This window comes from Mustela erminea, chromosome X (genome assembly GCF_009829155.1).
Source record: "Mustela erminea isolate mMusErm1 chromosome X, mMusErm1.Pri, whole genome shotgun sequence".
Classification (NCBI taxonomy): Eukaryota; Metazoa; Chordata; class Mammalia; order Carnivora; family Mustelidae; genus Mustela; species Mustela erminea.
In genome coordinates this window covers 31,636,442-31,656,298 of record NC_045635.1, presented here as the reverse complement: position 1 = coordinate 31,656,298, position 19,857 = coordinate 31,636,442, and the positions used below count along the sequence as shown (strand labels likewise).

Below are 19,857 nucleotides of genomic sequence, written 5' to 3'. Positions count from 1 at the left end.
CTTCTGTTTTTGAAGGTTACCAATTATTGATTCAATTTCTTTAATATACTGAGGCTTATCCAGACTATTTCTTATTGTGTAAGTTTTGGCAGATTTTGTCTTTCAAGGAATTGCTCCATTTCATCTGGTTATCAAATATGCATGCATATTGTTGTTGATATATTAACCTATTATCCTTTTAATTTGAAGAAATATTTTCCAAAAAAACTGAAATGCTCAAGATTAAAGTCTTATAGACTAACATTTTGACCTCCTTATACATTCACTGGGATCCAGATTGTCAGGAAATGATATAATAGTTGGTAACGAAGCCAGCATTGTGAGATTCACTAATATCATGAGAGAACAGGCAAAAATAGACAAACATTTAAGGAACTCATCAACATGAAGGAGAAATAATTCAGCAAAAAATGAGACAATGTAGCAACAGAAAAAAATGTCAAAGGAATCATCATAATACAAGTAGAGAGAAAAATTGTTGTTTTTATCTTTCAGAAGTCTATAAGTAATGAAACAATCGGAAAAAAGTTAACTCTCATTAGTTTAAAACTGCCAAAATAATTTCTCAAGACATAATCAAGTCAGAAAAATATCCTGAGAAGTACAACAAAGAAATAAGGGAAAGGACAAGAGGAGAGAAAAGATAAGATAATTGAAATATATGACATAATCCAAGATGTACAAAACACAACCAATAAAGCCTTAAAGAAAGAAATATAGAAAATGGTGGGAAGAACTTTTCAAGGAAATAGTTTATGAAAACTTTATAGAACCGGAGGACATGAATTTCTATTGAAAAGTTCCACAAGAACATACAACAAGAGAGCAACAAGAGAGTCACACTAAAATTATCAGTGTGAAATAACAGAATTTTATTCTAAAGCAAATTATCCTTCAAGTGTGAAAGGAAAAACAATGATATTTTCAGACATGGAAATTCTCAAAAATTAGATCCTTTTTGCCCTTTCTTTAGAAGCCCCTGGAAGATACAATCTACCTAAACAATGCAGTAAACCAAGAAACAGGAAGGCAAGAGATTGAAAAAACAGGAGATTCAAAACAGAAAAGAGTTTTTAAAAAATATCCACAAGTATAGTGATAGGAAATCTTAGAAAAAAGTTCTGCTGCAGGGAAAGTATCTAGTCCATGTTGAAGCAGGAGGTTGCTGTGCTCCAGGAAGATTACTTCAAGAGCGTTAAGTAGATATGACATTATTATGTGACAGACTAGACTATGTGGAACATTGTCCAGACAAGCATAATATAAAGGAGAGCTTTGTGGCATGGGAGGATTTAGTCAAATATCTAAGGACAATTGAGTAATTAATAACTCCAGTAATAAAAAAAAAGTTGAAGGAAAATAAATAAAGTAACTATGCAGTTACACTACTTGGCTTAATAATGAACAATATATTGTTATAACAAATCTCTGATAAAAATTTTAATTGAAATTTAAACTATAATTACATTATAAAATGGATAACAGGAGTTAATGTTTCAAGTGAGTGAAGATGCTTGTCATTAAGTAAGTGTTTTCATTAGATAATTAATGAAAAAAGTTACTGCCTCTGGGATGCAGGATAAGTCCTGAGAAGGAGATAATAGATTCCAATTCTGCATTAGCACTATTTTAATTTTAAAATATATACATGTAATTTGGGAGAAGAGAGATAACAGAAAGCTTGTGAGCCTCCTACTGAGCTATCATCCTTCTATTGAGGGGGTAGGTCAGGGAATAACGGACTTGACCAAGCGTCCTTGCAAACATGAAAGTGGAATTCACCAGTGGACTATTCAAAACAAAACAAAACAAAACAATACAAAACAATACAAAACAAACCCTGACATATATTACCTGTCCAAATGGCCATTCAAAAGTATCTAGAATTTATGGATTTATGAGGCACTGCTGGTAGGAGAATGAAAATTCCTCACTTAGATGCTTCCTACTTACGTAACTTATTGAAAGTACAAAAATGGGAAGCTCCAAACAAAAACAGCTTGCTTTGGGAACAAGTTTCTAAATGACATCCAAAAGTTACATTTTAATTCAAAGGCAAAAGGAATCTTAAGGAGGGAGAAAAGGACAATTTGGAAGCTGTGTCTGATAGATGCCAACTTCTTTATGAAGAAATGTTACATGCCTGCCTGATTATACCCATATCATTTAAATCATTAGTAAACTTTGGGGTCAATAAATTATATAATAAAGTGAAGTTTGCTTTGACATTCCAATACTTTCTAGAAATACAGCAATATTGTTTTATTACAAATTAACTAAGTATAGAAAATGTTGAATGAATTTTAAACCATTAAAAATAGAAAAAAGGGGGCACCTGGGTAGCTCAGTCATTAAACATCTGCCTTGGGCTCAGGGTCCTGGGATTGAGCCCCACATCGGGCTCCCTGCTCAGAGGGAAGCCTGCTTCTCCCTCTCCCACTCTGCCTATTTGTGTGCTCACTCTCACTCTGTCTCTCTCTGTCAAATAAATAAATAAAATCTTTAAAAAGATAATAAAATAATAAAATGAAATAAAATGAAGTTATTAAAAATTTAGGAAGAAGAACAGAATTACATATATACCAAATCCTAACATGGGGAAGACGGTCTAATCTTTAAAACAATGTTAGAAATTATAGAGGAAATAATAGCTAAATTTCACTATAAAGTGTTTACTGTATAACAAATAAAACTAATGCCAAGCAACGAATCTTAAAAAAATTCACAGTAAAGATGAAAAAATTTAATATAAATAAATAAGGAAATCATTGACATCAGACAAATACACCACAATGATAAAGATAAAATTCATGAGCAGATAATTTACATATGAAATATATTATTACTAGCAAAGATAGAAAAATTTTAATCCTCATAAGTAAGCAAAGAAATTGAAATGATGTACTTTCAATCACATAGAAAAATATCCAATTTCTTTAATTCAATGCTGGTTAGAGTTCATACTGAAGGAGAAGTAAAACAGCAGAAGTCTTTACAAAAGCTCTTTTGCAAAATGTATCAAGAGCTTTAATATGTAGATACATTTTTTTTTTGAAAGAGAGAGAGAAAGCCTGAGTGTGTGCTCACTGGAGGAGGGGGAAAGAGGCAAAGGGATGGAGGGAGGGAGGGAGAGAGAGAGGAAAATCTTAAGCAGGATCCACGCCCAGCACAGAGCCCAACCTCACCACCCTGAGATCCTAACCTGAACGAATATCAAGAGTCAGATGCTTAATGGCTAAACCACCCAGGCATCCCTAACATGTATATACTTCAGAAGGAATGCAGTCAATTCAGGGAACCTCATTTTTAAGAAAATCTAAACAGGGAAAAATTATTATACACAAAAATGTTCAATACTACAATATTTATATGAGTAAGAAAATAAAAGAAAAAACCTAAATCCTTATGCTTAAATAATCTATAAAAGACACTTACTGAATAAAATAATCTATAATAGTTATCCCTGTCAAGTTACATAATTAAGAGTCTATAATATCCAAGTAAAAGTTTCTATTAAAAGTGAAGAGATTTCAACCGAACACAGGCAGTAAGATCACAACTATGTTAAAAAAAATAACTAATAAAGGCATAGAACAAAAGAGTAAGATACGAAGATATCAATAATAGTATGCTCTACATATTTGCATTCTAGATGACATTTCTGTGTTTTTAACATCTTCTAATTTTCCATAATGATGATGCATTAATTTTTATTTGTCAAGTAAGTAAATTTTATTTTTCATGTAAGTAACTTAACTAATTCAGAAAACAAAATTAGACAATAATTTTTTCCTTAAAATGATTATTTTAAAATAAGGGGGAAAACCATAGAGCCTCCCTACCAGCTGCAGAATTCTTAGTTCTGTATTTTAAGCAGGAGAGAAATAAATTTCCATATTGTGTGCTACTTTAATGAGGCTTCTCTTACTAGGTGCCAAGGATAATTATCAATTGAGCACTATTTTATTATTAATAACTTAATGTCAGAATTATAAAAACAAAATATTGCACAATAAAGCATAAACTAGACTTAACTTTTTATGAAAAATACTTAAACATATATAATAAAATGCAAAACCAAAGCTTATCAAAAGTAGGGTTTACAAAGTCAATTGGTTTTATATTTGAATATTTGGAGAAAATGAATAAATAATGCTTAAAAACTTAATATACTTACCCTTCTTTTGTTTATTTGGTTTTACTTAACTTTCTTTACATGAGCTTAGTCCTTTAATAACCCATTCCTTTTGGGGGAAAACTTTCTTAAATAAAATTTACATCATTTCATTATAAATCAAACATCTTTTATTTTAACAACTTATATTTGGATTTAATCATTTAAAACTATAAATACAATAAATAACTAAACTGACCTTTGTTTTTAGTTATAACCAATTTTTTAAAACAAGTGTCACTGATCTGAGATTATGTCCACACTGTTGTCACCAGCTAGACCCCAAGACCTGACCTTTACTACCCACCTGCTTGAACTCACTAACATGTGTCTTACATTTTTGCTTAAGCTCTTCTTCCCACCTTACCTCTTAACTCGGGCAAATGACACTGGAAACCACCCTATAGGTGCAGCAACTGCCCTGACAAGACCTCCCACCCACCCCAGACTACCCAGAACTTTTTTTTTTAAGATTTTTTTATTTATTTGACAGAGAGAGATCACAAGTAGAGAGAGAGAGGGGAGGAAGCAGGCTCCCTGCCTAGCAGAGAGCCCGATGCAGGACTTGATCCCAGGACCCTGAGATCATGACCTGAGCCGAAGGCAGAGGCTTAATCCACTGAGCAACTCAGGCAACCCTACCCAGAACTTTTGAGCTAAACTTCCAATTCATATCTGCACAGACGATGGATTGAGCTTTGGAATAATCTATCATTACCTTTGCCTCATTATAATACTAAAATCTCTAGCCAAGGAGGGGCCTCAACCTCATTTACATAACATAAATGTAGAGACAACCTAGTTTTCTTAAGGGTCATGTGTGACATTACAGCCACCTCTACATAAGATAAGGAGGTTTCCCTAGCTAAATATTCATCCTAGATCCAGCTGGGTGACTTAGTTAAGCGACTGACTCTTGATTTCGACTTGGGTCATGAACTCAGGGTAGTGAGATCCAGCCCTGCATGGGGCTCCATGCTGAGCTTGGAATCTGCTTAATAGTTTCTCTCTGTCCCGCCCCCACTGCTCACGTTCTTTCTCTCCAAAAAATTAATTAATTAAAAATTAAAAATATAAATAAATAAATATTCATCTAACCATAAACAAAAGGTAACCCTTCACCTGATGTCAGGGAGTCACAGCTTTAGAAGCCACTGCCCATGATCTCCTCAATAAAGTTGTCTTTGTGTGACAACATCACCTGGTGCGGTTTCTGTAACTCAGTAAGGAGTGAACTTCACATTGGTTTGGTTACACTATTTCTCAAAATTCATTCTCACAGGCACAATTTAAGTCACACACATAGAAATCATACTATAGTTTACTTTCTAATATTTCTATTTTTAAAAAGTAAATATCATATTCTGAATTTTTAAACTTTTAGCTGTTTTAGTGTAAATGTTTGATATGAACACACCAAGTGAATGTTTCACATTACATACCAGTAGCTTGAACATAACACGGTCGAATAAGTGGTGTTGTCTTTGGAATCATAGGAGAATTTGACAAACGATATTGAGTGTAAAGTTCTGAAGCCTTGAAGAAATTAATCTGAACTTGAATGCTGAAGTCATATGTTGCCACCTGACAGACAAAAAAATACATTACACTTGTGATTATTTTTGCTATAAGAAATTTGTGACACTATTGTAATTGTATGTAAAGTGTACAACTTGAAGATTTGATATACATATCATAATTAAGTAACACCACAATCAGGCTAATTAACATATCCATCCATTTCACATAGTTATCCTGTACCTTGTTGTGAGAACACATAGGATTCACCCTCTTAATAAATTTCAGGGATGAAGTACAGTATTGTTACCAGAACTACTAAATTACACAGCAATTTTACCTCTGGGTATTTACCCAAAGGAAATGAAATAAGGATCTCAAAGACTTAACCTACACTCCTATATCACTACAGCACTATTCACACAGTCAAGACATGGAAATAACCAAGGGGTAGTGGATAAAGAAAATGTGGTATATACATATAATGGAATATTTTTCAACTTTAAAAATAGAAGGAAATTCAGCCATTTGTAAAAATGCAGATGAACCTGCAAGACATTACGATTAGTGAAGTAAACCAGACACAGAAAGACAAATAATACATGATCTCACTTATATGTGGAACCTAAAACAGTCAAACTCATAGAAGCAGAAAACAGAAGGGTGGTTACTAGGGGTTAGAGAGAGTGAGATATGGGGAGATGTTGCTCAAGGGGTACAAAGTTTCAGTTATTCAAGATGAATAAGTCCTGGAGATCTAATGAGATATTATGGATTTGGCAAAACAGCAGTTTTAAAAAAAGGCATTTTCAAAAAGAAAATTATCTTGTGATGTTGAAAGTTGTTTTTCTTTTTTTGAAATAAGACCTGGTTTATTTTTCATAAGTCTAAAAATAATTCTTAAAAATAAAAATTAATTTTAAGAATAGTTCTTATTGGGGGCGCCTGGGTGGCTCAGTGCGTCAAAGCCTCTGACTTTGGCTCAGGTCATGATTCCCAGGGTCCTGGGATCGAGCCCCGCATCAGGCTCTCTGCTCTGCGGGAAGGCTGCTTCCCCCTCTCTCTCTGCCTGCCTCTATGCCTACTTGTGATCTTTGTCTGTCAAATAAATAAATAAAATCTTAAAAAAATAAAAAGAATAGTTCTTATTGATTCAAAATAGACCAAAGACCTAAATACAAAACCTAAAACTATAAACCATTCAGAAGAAAAATCGTAATCGTTGGTGAGGCAAGATTTCTAAAATACAATACAAAACGAATCATCTACAAAATAAAAAGTGATTAAATTATACTTTATCAAAGTTAAAAACACAAAAGGAATATTCTTTGTAAAAACTTATTTGGAAAAGTCACTAAACAAATGGATGACTGCAGCCTTCAACAATCAAGAACAGATAAAATCTGATTTCTAGAGTTACCACATTATAATATTCAAATAACCACTTATTAACAACAACAACAAAAAACCCCACAATGTATACCAAGAAATATGAAAGCATGACCCAGTCAAAGGAAAAACTAAATAACAGAAACGATCAAAGAGTAAGTCCAGGCATTGGACTTACTAGAGAAAGACTTTAAATCCACTGTCTTAAATCTGCTCACAGATGAGGGACTTGGGTGGCTAAGTCGGTTAAGCATCTGCCTTCAGATCAGGTCATGATCCTGGGGTCCTGGTACTAAGCTCAGCAGGGAGTATGTTTTGCCCTCTACCTCTGCCCCTCCCCCCGACTCATGCTCATTTGTGCTCTCTCTGTCTCAAATAAATAAATAAAATCTTTTTAAAAAGTTGTTCATACAGGGGAACCTGGGTGGTTCAGTGGGCCTAAGCCTCTGCCTTTGGCTCAGGTCATGATCTCGGGGTCCTGAGATCAAGCCCCACATTGGGCTCTCTGCTCAGCGAAGAGCCTACTTCCCCCTCTCTCTCTGCCTGCCTCTCTGCCTACTTGTGATCTCTCTCTGTCAAAATAAATAAATAAAATCTTAAAAAAAAAAAAGTTGTTCATAGAGCTAAACAATAGAAAAATAAGAAAATGATACAGGAAAAAATGAGAATATCAACAAAGAGATAGAAATAATAAAAATCAATGAAAGTAAAAGTTGGTTCTTTGAAGATTTTCTATACAAAATATAAAACTGGGGCACCTGGGTGGCTCAGTGGGTTAAGCCTCTGCCTTCGGCTCAGCTCATGAGCTCAAGGTCCTGGGATCAAGCCCTGCATTGGGCTCTCTGCTCAGTGGCAAGCCTGCTTCCTCCCACCCCTGCTGCCTGCCTCTCTGCCTACTTGTGATCTCTGACTGTCAAATAAATAAATAAAATCTTTTAAAAAAAAGTATAAAACTTTAAGCCAGACAGTAAAAGGAACAAAAATTGAGACATGAATAACTAAAATTAAAAAAAAATGAATGTGGATATTACTATCAACCATACAAAAAGAAGAGAAGGATTCAAGAGAATTTTATCAAGAATTTGTATCAAAAGTCTATAATCCAGATGAAATTGACAGTCATAGAAAAACATAAATTATCAACATTGACCCAAGAAGAAATAGAAATTACGAACAGACCCATAGAAGTGGATAAGGAATCAATAAGACCCACCAAAAGAGAAATTTAGGACCAGATGGTGCCACTGGTGAATCCTAACATATATTTAAAGAATTAACACCAATACTTCTCAAATTCTTCCAAAAATAGAAAATAGGAGAAAACTTCCTCACTTATTCTATAAGGTCAACATTATTGTGATATCAAAGACATGAAGACACTACAAGAAAAAAAAAATTACAGGGACACCTGAGGGCTCAGTTGGTTAAACTGCTGCCTTTGGCTCAGGTCATGATCTCAGGGTCCTGGGATCGAGTCTCACATTGGGCTCCTTGCTCAGCAGGGAGCCTGCTTCTCTCTCTGCCTCTGCCTGCCACTCTACCTGCTTGTGCTCTCTCTCTCTCTTATCTGACAAATAAATAAATAGTAATTTTATTTTTTTTTTTTAAATAAAATCTTTTAAAAAAAAATAAAATTATAGATCAATATCCCTCATGAATGTAGACAATCTAATCCTTAAGAAAATACTAGCAAACTAAATCTATCAGCATATTACAAAAGCATTATATACCATGACAAAGTGGGGTTTACCCCAAAGTAGTTCAACATATAAAAATCAATCAATAAATGTACTTGCTTCAGCAGCACATACAATGGAGTTGGAATGGTTCAGAGAGGATTAGAGTGACCCTTGTGCAAGGATAACACAAAAATTTATGAAGTGTTCCATATTTAAAACTGTATGTGTACGTGTGTGTGTGTGTATAAATAAAATACTCCACATTAATTGAAGGAAGAAAAATGGTAATGCCAATTGATACAGAAAAAAATTTTGACAAAATAATACATCCTTTCATAATAAAAGCACTCAGAATACTAAGAACAGAAGAGAACTTCCTGAATACACTAAGGAACACTTTGAAAAACCCACAGTTAACACCCTGTTTTGGGGTAAAATACTGAAAGCCTTCCACCTGAGATCAGGAACAATATAAGGATGTCCTCTTTTTGCCAATGTCATTGAATAATGTACTAAAAGTTCTAGTCAGAGCAAACGGGACAAAAAAAAAAAGAGGGTGGGATACAAGGCATTCAGATTGGAAAGAAAGCAGTAAGACTATATGTACTTGCAGATGAAATGATCCTGTATAGAGAAAACCACAAAGAATCCACAAAGAAAATGCTAGACTTGATAAATGAATTCAGGAAAATTGCAATGTACAAGGTCGACAAACAAAATCAAATGTTTCTACACAGTAGCAATGAAATCTGAAAAATAAAATAAGCAAACAGTTTCATTTAAAATAAAATTCAAGGGGCGCATGGGTGGCTCAGTGGGTTAAGCCTCTGCCTTCGGCTCAGGTTATGATCTCAGGGTCCTGGGATCAAGGCCCACATCAGGCTCTCTGTTCAGCGGAAGCCTGCTTCCTCCTCTCTACTTGCCTCTCTGCCTACTTATGATCTCTCTGTCCAAAAAAATTAAATAAATAAATAAATATTCAAGGGGTCCCTGGGTGGCTCAGTCAAGCATCCAACTCTTGATTTCATCTCACGTGGTAAGATCAAGCCCCATGTTGGGCTCCACACTCAAAGAGGTGTCTGCTTCTCTCCTCCCTCTGCCCCTCCCACAGCTCATAGGTATTTGCTCACTTTCACTCTCTAAAATAAATAAATAAATAAATTTTAAACAATAGTAAGATCCAAAAGAATAAAATTCCTACAAATAAATGTGTGCAAGTTGTGACAAACTTGTACAATGAAAACTACAACACATTGTTGAACAAAATTAAAGTTCTACATAAATGGAAAGACATCCAATGTTCACTGATTGGAAGGCTTAGTACTGTTCAGATGTCAGTACTACACCAAACAATCTATAACTCATGGCAATCCCTATCAGAAATCCAATGGCCATTTTTGAAAAAATGGGTAGGCCAGCCATTAAATTCATAAGTAACAGTAAAGCTCCAAATAGACAAAACAATCTGAAAAAAAGAAAAAGGGTAAAAGAACTCATATTTCTCAATTTTGAAACTTATTATAAAGCTAGCTATTGAACCAGTGTGATAATGGCAAATGGGATTACATCAAACCCAAAAATATCTGTTCATGAAAGTAAAATATCAACAAAGCAGAAAGGCAACTTATGAAATGAGAGAAAATGTTTGCAAACCATGTATTTGATAAGGGATTAATAACCAAAATATACTAAGAACTACAGCTCAACAGCAACAAAAGTCTTAACTCAATTTTAAAAAAGGCAAAGGATTTAAGTGGATATTTCCCCAAAGAGGATATACGGATGGATATTCAACAAGCAAATGAAAAGATACTCGACAACACTAATCATCAGAGGAATGCAAATCAAAATCACAGTAAGATATCACCTCACATCCATTATCATGGCTGTGACCAAAAATTCAGAAAATAATAAGTGTTGGTGTGAATGTGGAGAAATTGGAAACCTTGTACAGTATTGGTGGGACAGTAAAATGGTGCTAGCAATATGTAAAGGGTATGGAGGTTCCTCAAGAAATTAAAAATAGAACTACCATTTAATTCAGCAATCAAACGATCTGAAAGCAGGGTCTTGAAGAGATATTTGTATATTTATCTCCGTAATAGCACTATTCAAAATAACTGAGACAGATGAATGGATAAACAAAATCTGACATAAATATTATTTAGGCTTAAAAATAAAGGAAATCCTGGGCGCCTGGGTGGCTCAGTGGGTTAAGCCGCTGCCTTCGGCTCAGGTCATGATCTCAGGGTCCTGGGATAGAGTCCCGCATCGTGCTCTCTGCTCAGCAGGGAGCCTGCTTCCCTCTCTCTCTCTCTCTCTCTCTCTCTGCCTGCCTCTCTGTCTACTTGTGATTTCTCTCTGTCAAATAAATAAATAAAATCTTTTAATAAATAAATAAATAAATAAATAAAATAAAGGAAATCCTATCACATGCTACAACATGAACGATCTCTGAGGACATTATTTTAAGAGAAATAATCCAGTCACCAAAAGACAAATACTATATAATTCCATTTACATGAGGTATCTACAGTAGTCAAATTTATAGAAACACAAAGTAGAATGGTTGTTGCCCAGATTTCGAGGGAGAGGGGAAAAGGGTAGTATTTTTCAATGGGAATAGAGTTTCAGATCTGTAAAATAAAAAAGTTCTGGAAATCTGTTTCACAACAACGTGAATACAATTTAACACTTAAAATGGTCTTAAGATGGCAAATTTTATGTTACATGTTTTCTACCACATAAAAATGAAAACTCAAAACACTATGCTAAGTGCAAGAACACAGACACAAATGGTCACATACTGTATAATTCCTTTTATATGAAATAATCCAGAAGAGACAGATTCATAGAGACTGAATGCGGATTGGTGGCTGCCAGTGGTTCATGGAAACAGAGGTGAGGAGAAACTGCTTTAAAGGGTACTGCTTTGCAGTGATTGAAATGTTTTGAAATGGGACAGAGGGAACAGTTACACCATATTGTAAAGGCACTAAATGCCACTGAACTGTTTACTTTTAAAATGGTTCATTTCATGTTATATAAATTTCCTGTCAATAAATTATTTCTTAAAAATAAAGGAGAAAGTTGGGGCGCCTCGGTGGCTCAGTGGGTTAAGCCTCTGCCTTCAGCCCAGGTCATGATCTCAGGGTCCTGGGATCAAGCCCTGCATGGGGCTCTCTGCCTAGCAGGGAGACTGCTTCCCGCCCCCACCCACACACACACACACCCTGCCTAGTGTTCTGCCTACTTGTGATCTCTCTCCCTCTGCCAAATAAATACATAAAATCTTTAAAAAAATAAATTAAATCAAAGGTTTCTAGGAATTTCCCCAGACCCCTGTCATCTGATGATCTCAAGTTTCTAGAGAAGTAAAAATAACTGTCTGTGCAAAATGACTGAGAGACTGTATTGTTTCTTACATGAGACTATTCTGTTTATTGAGATTAAAAAGCTTAACTATTCTTCCTACCTAACATTCTTCGTCTTTTAGATGGATGTCTCTGATGAACAGCTTACCAGAAAATTTAAATGGCTTAAACCTTTAAATTCTGACTAGTAATTTCTTCCCTGTGAGCTCATTAGTTAAAAACTAAAGAACCAGGGTAAGGATGTGTGTGTAGGATTCAGAAGTGGCTGCAGCTCCAAATATCAACTTTGGAAAACAAATTGTAGATTTTATAAATTATATAACTTATTAGAAAATTTAAAATTATAAAAAATAAAATTAATGTAGACAAGAACTGAAAATACAACTGAAGTAATGTCAACACTAAAATATTTACACATGGGAAAACTATTAATGCATTTTAAATTAAATTATAAAATATGAAAATGATCAAAATTCATTTTTTCTCAAGTCCCATTTATTAACCATATATTGATTTTTTTATTAAAATCTAACATTATTTATGTTTTTATGCTTCAAAAATTTTTACAATATTGATTCTGCAGCAACTATAGCTCTATGGTTTCTTGTATGTTTTGGGAGGTGGAAAGGCAGAATATATGGGAAAGAATGGCAAATGTTTTAAATGTAGGAAAGGGAATAACAATGATACCACTGATATCATTGGTATCAATGATACCAATCATTGGTAGTTTCTAAGTTTCTAAGTTTCCAAGATCATGACAACAAGCAATGATGGTTTCAGAGGTACATATACCTGGTGGTTGGCTATACTCCTAAAGCCCATGCTTATGAGACAATCTGAAAATTTTAAGTAAAATGTATAGTTAATAATAAAAAGGCTATACTTAGAGTTCCAGCCATGCATATCACTCTACTGGGCAAAACACTTAGGTTTTCTTTTTGGTTTTTTGTTTGTTTGTTTATCTGACACAGAAAGAGAGAGAAAAAAGGAACCGGGTGGGGAGAGGGAGAAGCAGGGTCGTGGGACTTGATCCCAGGACCCTGGGATCATGACTTGAGCTGAAGGCAGGCACTTAACTGAGCCACGCGGGTGTTTCTCTTTGTTTTTATTTAACATTAGTTGGCTGCTGCAGTCTGAAAGCGTCCCCTCAAAATTCATGTTGAAATCTTAACCCCCAAAGATGATAATATTAGAAGGTAAGGTCTTTGGGAGGTGCTTAGCCCAGGAGGGTAAAACCCTCATGATTGGGATTAGTGCCTTATAAGAGAGTCCACAGAAATCCCTAACCCCTTCCACCACATGAGGACACATTAAGAAGTCCAAAGCCCAGAAGAGGACCCAGGCTCTACCATGCCGGTGCCATGATCCTGGACTTCCAGCCTTCAGAACTGTGATAAATAAATTTGTATTGTTTACAAACTACTCAGTCTGTGGTATTTTGTTATAGAACCTGAACAGACTGAGGCACTGGCCATACCACTGACAATTCTATCTCTTGTCATTAAAATCTTGTATAAATAGACTATTCTCGTAACAGAATTATATAAGCAAAAAATACTATAGCATGTTTTATTTTCATGAATGTTTCTTTATTTTGACAAATCAGAGCAAGCAACTCATTCCCAGGATATTTCATTTCTGCAATGACTCCAATACAGATGTCAAGGAATTAAATAAAGATATATTTCATGTATAAACACTACCTGCTTTCCTATGTCAGTCCTTAAAACAATTTTGCTTGATCTTATTTCCCCTAGTATTTATCATTATTAATCTTCAGCAACTAGTTATATTTTATCCCATTTCTTTTTTTCCTATTCTGGTTTATCTTTTTATTCTTATATTGAGTATTAATATAAATTAGTATTTTCTATCATATATTTTAACAGTATTTATATTATTTTTAGGTTACTATCCTATTCTTTAAGTTTTAGATTTTGTTGATATAATACAAATATATATTTCAAAGTCAAATAGTATCAAAAAGCATGTGTCCCAAACTGTCATCCTCATCTGATTGGGATGGATAGAGATCGATTCCCAATGGAAGAAGCTGAGAGGAATGGAGAAGGAGATCATTGGAAATGTGAAGACAAGGAAATGGGAAGCCAGGATTCTGGATGGACCTCTACATGAATACTGAAATCACTCAGAAAATTAGAGGAGTAGAGTATAGAATATACGAAGAGACTGGCTAGTAGCAATGTCCAGAGATTACTATCCTGCATAAGGGATATAGTAAACTCATTATATGAAGTTCAAAGCAGCAGCCATTTTTAGCAGAAAAAGACCATCTAGAAAAACCCACCCAGGGAGTAAGGCTTCCAGAAAGCATCACCTCTAGAGCCACATCCAGATCCAAAGGAAAGGCTATATAAGGAACATTGCCCTCAAGAGAACCATGTTCATAATAAGAAGACACCATGAAGGGATAGGAAGCCCTAAAAAACACTGAAGACTTATGTAAATATAAGGATCCTAGAGAGCAGATAGGAAAGGAAAGAAAGCCAAGTATGAGTGACCTCAGAGCTATTAGCTGGAGAATCTATTCACAGAGCGCTCACTTTGAGGAATGACTGAGGTTCAGTGTGATCATGATGGATTAAAATCCTGACAGTCACTGAGTACTGAGTCTTGACTGTCACTGGGTCTAGCGCTGGAGCTCAAAGTCAGGGAAGAGAAAAGCAGAAGACGGGAATGGTAGGAGAGGTTTAACACAGAGCATGACTGTCAGCTTCACTCAAGAATATCTGATGTCATAAATGATGATGATGTTCGTAATTGTCAAATAATTCAGTGTACTGATCTCAGGCCTTAACTGTCTCTTTCGTTTTAAGTATGGGACCTTTTTCCCTCTCAAAACAGCTATTTCCTAAAACACTATGTGTTGTATCCACAGATCTGAGAGTCATTCCCCCTGCCTTCTTTAACTGCCAATTGCGTGTATGTGGGAAATTATACTGGACTTGCTTTCTCATAAATCACATCTTCACAGACAATGTATATAAAATGAGTTTATACCTGAGGTTGTCCTGTAATTACACAGAAAACAAAATTCAGAGCTTCCATGATTTCTCCACCCACATCTAATCCTCGCAACGGAACTGAAAGATACAAGATTTCTCTCTTACACAGAAACTCAGTGATACAGAGAGAGAAAAGGAAATGAGGGCTATCACTGTGAAACCACTGAGCTATCTCATGAAGGAGAAAATCTTGGAAAGTTTGTGAAGTGTGCCACTTTAAGTGCTTTCCTAGTTGTCGTCATTCAAACAGAGGAATACCTCAAACTGAAAAATGATATTCTGATGAAGACTTCAGTCCCCTTAGGCAGTGCTGGGAGATAAAAATGTTTATGCGGCAGGTGTCATTCAAATGTCCTCTCTTTTAATCTTTGAAGGATCATCCTGCCTTCCTGTAAGAATGGTTGTAAATCCAGCATAACCCCTGAGAAGCATTTATGCAATGCGAAGGTCACATATCTTTGAAGGACAAAAGTTGGTAGAAAAAAAGTAAGAAGTTAAAAAATTTGACTATTCTCCCTCATTTTCAAGAGCTTTAGGGCAGTTATAGAACAGGACTGATAAGAGCTTCAGAGCAACCAAGCCACTGTAGACTGACTGGCCTGTGCCACAGAGTGGAACGTGGGCCATAGCAGCAGGAAAAAATGTCAAATACAACCTTCTGTGATGATGAACTGTTCTGCACTGTCCAAAAGCCATGCATGGATCTTGAGAACTTGAAATGTGGCTATTTTGACTAAGGAAATTTTTTTTTAATTTTATTTAACTTTAAAGCTTAATTTAAATACCCACACGTGGCTACTGGCTACCCTATCAGGAAGCACAACTCTATACACTGGCTGAAAAGACAAGTGAGTGGACCAGAAGGACAAGAAAGGCTTGAATGACAATGTAAACAAACCATTCCAGTCAAGGATGCCAAACACAACTATAATTGCCCACCATGTAATTGCCTATCACTTTTAATTGTAGGCAAACCCAGTGCAGTATAGGACAGGAAGGGTTACAACTAGAAAGAAATCCAGCCCTTTATGATTTTACATTTGCCTTCTACACAGGTCAACTAAGAGAGCACCCACTAACTATTTACATCTACACACACACACACACCACACACACACACACACAGACACACACACAGAAAGATAACTTACAGCTAGCTATAAACAGAGTGGAGGATATGTGAAATGACTAGAAATCAGCTAATCCATCTGCCTTGCTGGCACAAATTTATAGAACAAAATCTCAGGGGTACACTGTCTCTGCAGTGTTTTCTGGTTTTGTTTTTTTTATGTTCATCTCTTGTTGGACTGAATTACATTTTGATATTCTAGGTAAATCTCCCTTTAAAATACCCAGTAAATGCAGAATGATTCAAAACCTTAAGGAATGTGTGACACTGCAGAGAACTAAATACATATAATTTAATTTTGTAACAAATTCTTAGAAACCTAGGAGAGCCACAATCTAAACATTAAAAAATAGGTTAATATATTTTTAATTGTTGACAATGTTAAACAGTAAATCGAACTCAAAAAATGAAAATACCAAATTGCATATGAATCCTCCCAAAAAGTCATGTAACAAACTTAAACTGGATTACATACTTTCTCTAATTTTTAGTGACCCCCAGGCTAAAATGCTTTTGTGGATGAATGATGGCATTAAAAGCACAGTTATATATTTCCACTATATAAGAATATAAGTCACAACATAGACTTAATAAGAAAACATATAAACTGATCTCAACATACTTAAAAACATATATACTAAATTACTACACAAACTTATTAGTTTCTTTCTCTTCTTTCCCTTACTTTCCTATCAAAGAGTGTGTGTGTGTGTGTGTGTGTGTGTGTGTGTGTGTGTGTTTGCATACTTCTGCACATATACAAAATTCAGGCATTGAGTAAGAGAAAGGCATAATGCTTCAAGATATTAACCTGTCACAAAAGGATTATTTTCTTTTTATTGTATTTATCAAAATTATAAGAGTACAGTTTTGAAAAAATAAAAAAAAATCCCACATAGCTTATTTTGAAAATTAGCATTCTATTCCCTCAACCATCATATACTTGCACACATACACACACACATACATACAAAAACACATATACACAAATTCAGATGCAATCATTTTCAACTCTCTTAGTGGTTTTAGAATTACCTCAACATAGCTAAATACTAAATAATCTATATGGACTGCAATATAAAATGAGCCTCAATAAATTTAAACTTATTTAAATAATACAACGTATAGTCTCCAGTCACAATGGGATAATACTAGAAGTCAATAACAGAACGAAATTTGTAAATTCACGAAGATGTGGAAGTTAAACACCACATCCTAAATAACCAATGGATCAAAGAAAAAAACTTATGTAAGAAATTGTACTTTGATGAACTGAAATAAAAACAAAATAGAGCAAAACTTTTGAAAGATGGGTAAAACAATGCTAAGAGGGAAATGTATAGCTTTAAAACCTATATAAAAAAAATAAGATTCCCAACTCAAAACCCTAACCTTCCACCTTCAAAAAAAAAAAAAAAAAACCAAGAAATAAGCAATAAGCAAGGAAAGGAAACTCAAAGTAGGCAGAGTTGGTAGACAGTAAAGGATAAAGTAGAAATATATGAAATAAAGAACCAAAAACACTACAGAAAATCAACTACATCAATAATTGAATCTTGAAAATATCAACAAAACTGTTAGATAGGCTGACCAAGATGAAAAGAGAGATGACTCAATTTTAAAATAAAGTCAGAAATGAAAGAAGAAACATTATTACCTATTGTACAGAAATAAAAATAAGAGAACACCATGAACAACTGTATGCCAACAAATTAGATCATTCTGATAAAATTTCTCAAGACAAAACAGAAGATTTGACCACCAAAAATACAAACTTCCAGTTATAAGTCCTGGGGATATAATGTACAGCATGGTGACTACACTTAATAATACCGTATTGTTATACTTGAAAGTTCCTAAGATCGTAGATCTTAAACGTTCTCATCATAAGAAAAAACCTGTAATTATATGTGGTGATACATGTTAACTAAACCTATCGGTGGCAATCATTTCTTTATATATACACATATCAAATCATTATGTCGTACACCTGAAACTAATAAACATTATCTGTCAATTATATATCAATAAAAATAGAACCAGGGAAACTTGCCTCAAAGAACTATTAAAGAAAACTATTAAGATATAGACAAAAGGAGGGAGGGAAAGTAGGGGAGACCCATTGTCCTTAGGGAAGGACAGAGAAATTTCTGAAGGGAAGCCAGAGAAATGATTTCAGCAAAATAGAAAGTTCCCAGGAGAGAAAAAATAAGTACAAAAAGAATACCACGTCATTTCAGAATTAACAATACGGAATGAAACCAACATCCAATGGGTTCCATCCAAAGTGGACCATAGGTCAAAGGAAACTCATGAAATCTAACAGGCAATACTAATAAAGAACTGAAGAATGAGAAACAAGAGAAACCCTTCTTTTGTTCTGGAAGCTATAAATTTGATAAAGAGGAATATATGCAAAAAGTATTTTGAAAGTCTGCCCATAATTTGACCTGACAAAGAAATACTACTCATAATTAACAATTGGGATGACAGATATTTTGTATCAAATAATATAATCATGCCACTTCCAATGACGTGGCCTTAATGTTTTAATTGTCTTCTACAGATATATATTTAAGTCAAGATAACATTTCCTGATATTCTATGAATTCCTGACAAGTATCAATTTCTTTTCTTCTTTTCCACTGTATTATAGGTTTTTATTTTATTTGCTTCTGTATTTACCCTTGTATATATAATTAGTTAAGCATCTAGAAATTATCCCCCAAATAAACTTAATCCCAGCAGAAAGTAATTGTGACTGCAAATTTCTTCCTATGAATATGGAAAATGGAAAATGAAAGAGACTATATAGAAATGGCAATTGACATTCTGATAAGTGTAACTTTATGAAATTAAAGATTTTGAGTGCTAATGACTAGGGGAAAAGTTAATAAACCCAAGGAATACATATGAAAGTTTTGTGTCCATAGGCTAAAAGAATATGTACTATTCATCATGTTTGGATTCCTAACATGGTATCATGAAGGTCCAGTGGGTCAGGAGGATGAGGACATAACATTGTTTTATTCAAGCTCTACAGCTCAGCAGCAGGTAGCCTTGAAAAGTCACTTAGCCTTGCTGTACTTTGGCTTCTATGACTGGAAAAAGCGGAAAAATCTAAAGTCTCAATGACTGTCTTATTGGATTCATGTGGAAATAAACTGATATTAGATATGTGACTACCTTATAAACTCTGAGTACTATATAATTAGTAATTAAAAGACTGCTACCATAATTTTAAAAATAAAAAATTTATATAAATTTATAACAAGCAAATAGATTGAATTAGTAATTTAAGATAAACATGACAAAGGAAAGCCCAGGAACAGATGACTTCACTGGTGAAATCTATCACTAAATTAAAGCAGATTTACAATATAATCCTTCACAAATTTTTTTCCAAAAATAGAAGAGGAGAGAACACTTCTCAACTCATTCTAAAAAGTCAATATTACCCTGATACTAAAACCAAACAAAGACAGTTGAAGGAAGGAAACTACAGATTAATATTCCTGATGAACATGGATGCAAAATCCCTCAAGGAAATACTTAGGAAACTGAA

General features: G+C 34.4%; 1 protein-coding gene and 1 non-coding gene across 5 annotated transcripts in view; one reads left to right on the top strand and one right to left on the bottom strand.

Moving 5' to 3' along the window:
* Positions 1 to 19,857, bottom strand: part of CFAP47 (cilia and flagella associated protein 47) — a 521,025-nt gene that overhangs the window by 410,177 nt on the left and 90,991 nt on the right. For all 4 annotated transcript variants that reach the window (XM_032330937.1, XM_032330938.1, XM_032330939.1 and 1 more), the window contains exon 22: positions 5,617 to 5,758. In XM_032330937.1, the coding sequence (XP_032186828.1) occupies positions 5,617 to 5,758 (142 nt within the window). The remainder of the gene's footprint in view (positions 1 to 5,616; positions 5,759 to 19,857) is intronic.
* Positions 8,870 to 8,976, top strand: LOC116583795. The gene has a single exon (XR_004282903.1). It is a non-coding gene; the product is annotated as a U6 spliceosomal RNA (small nuclear RNA).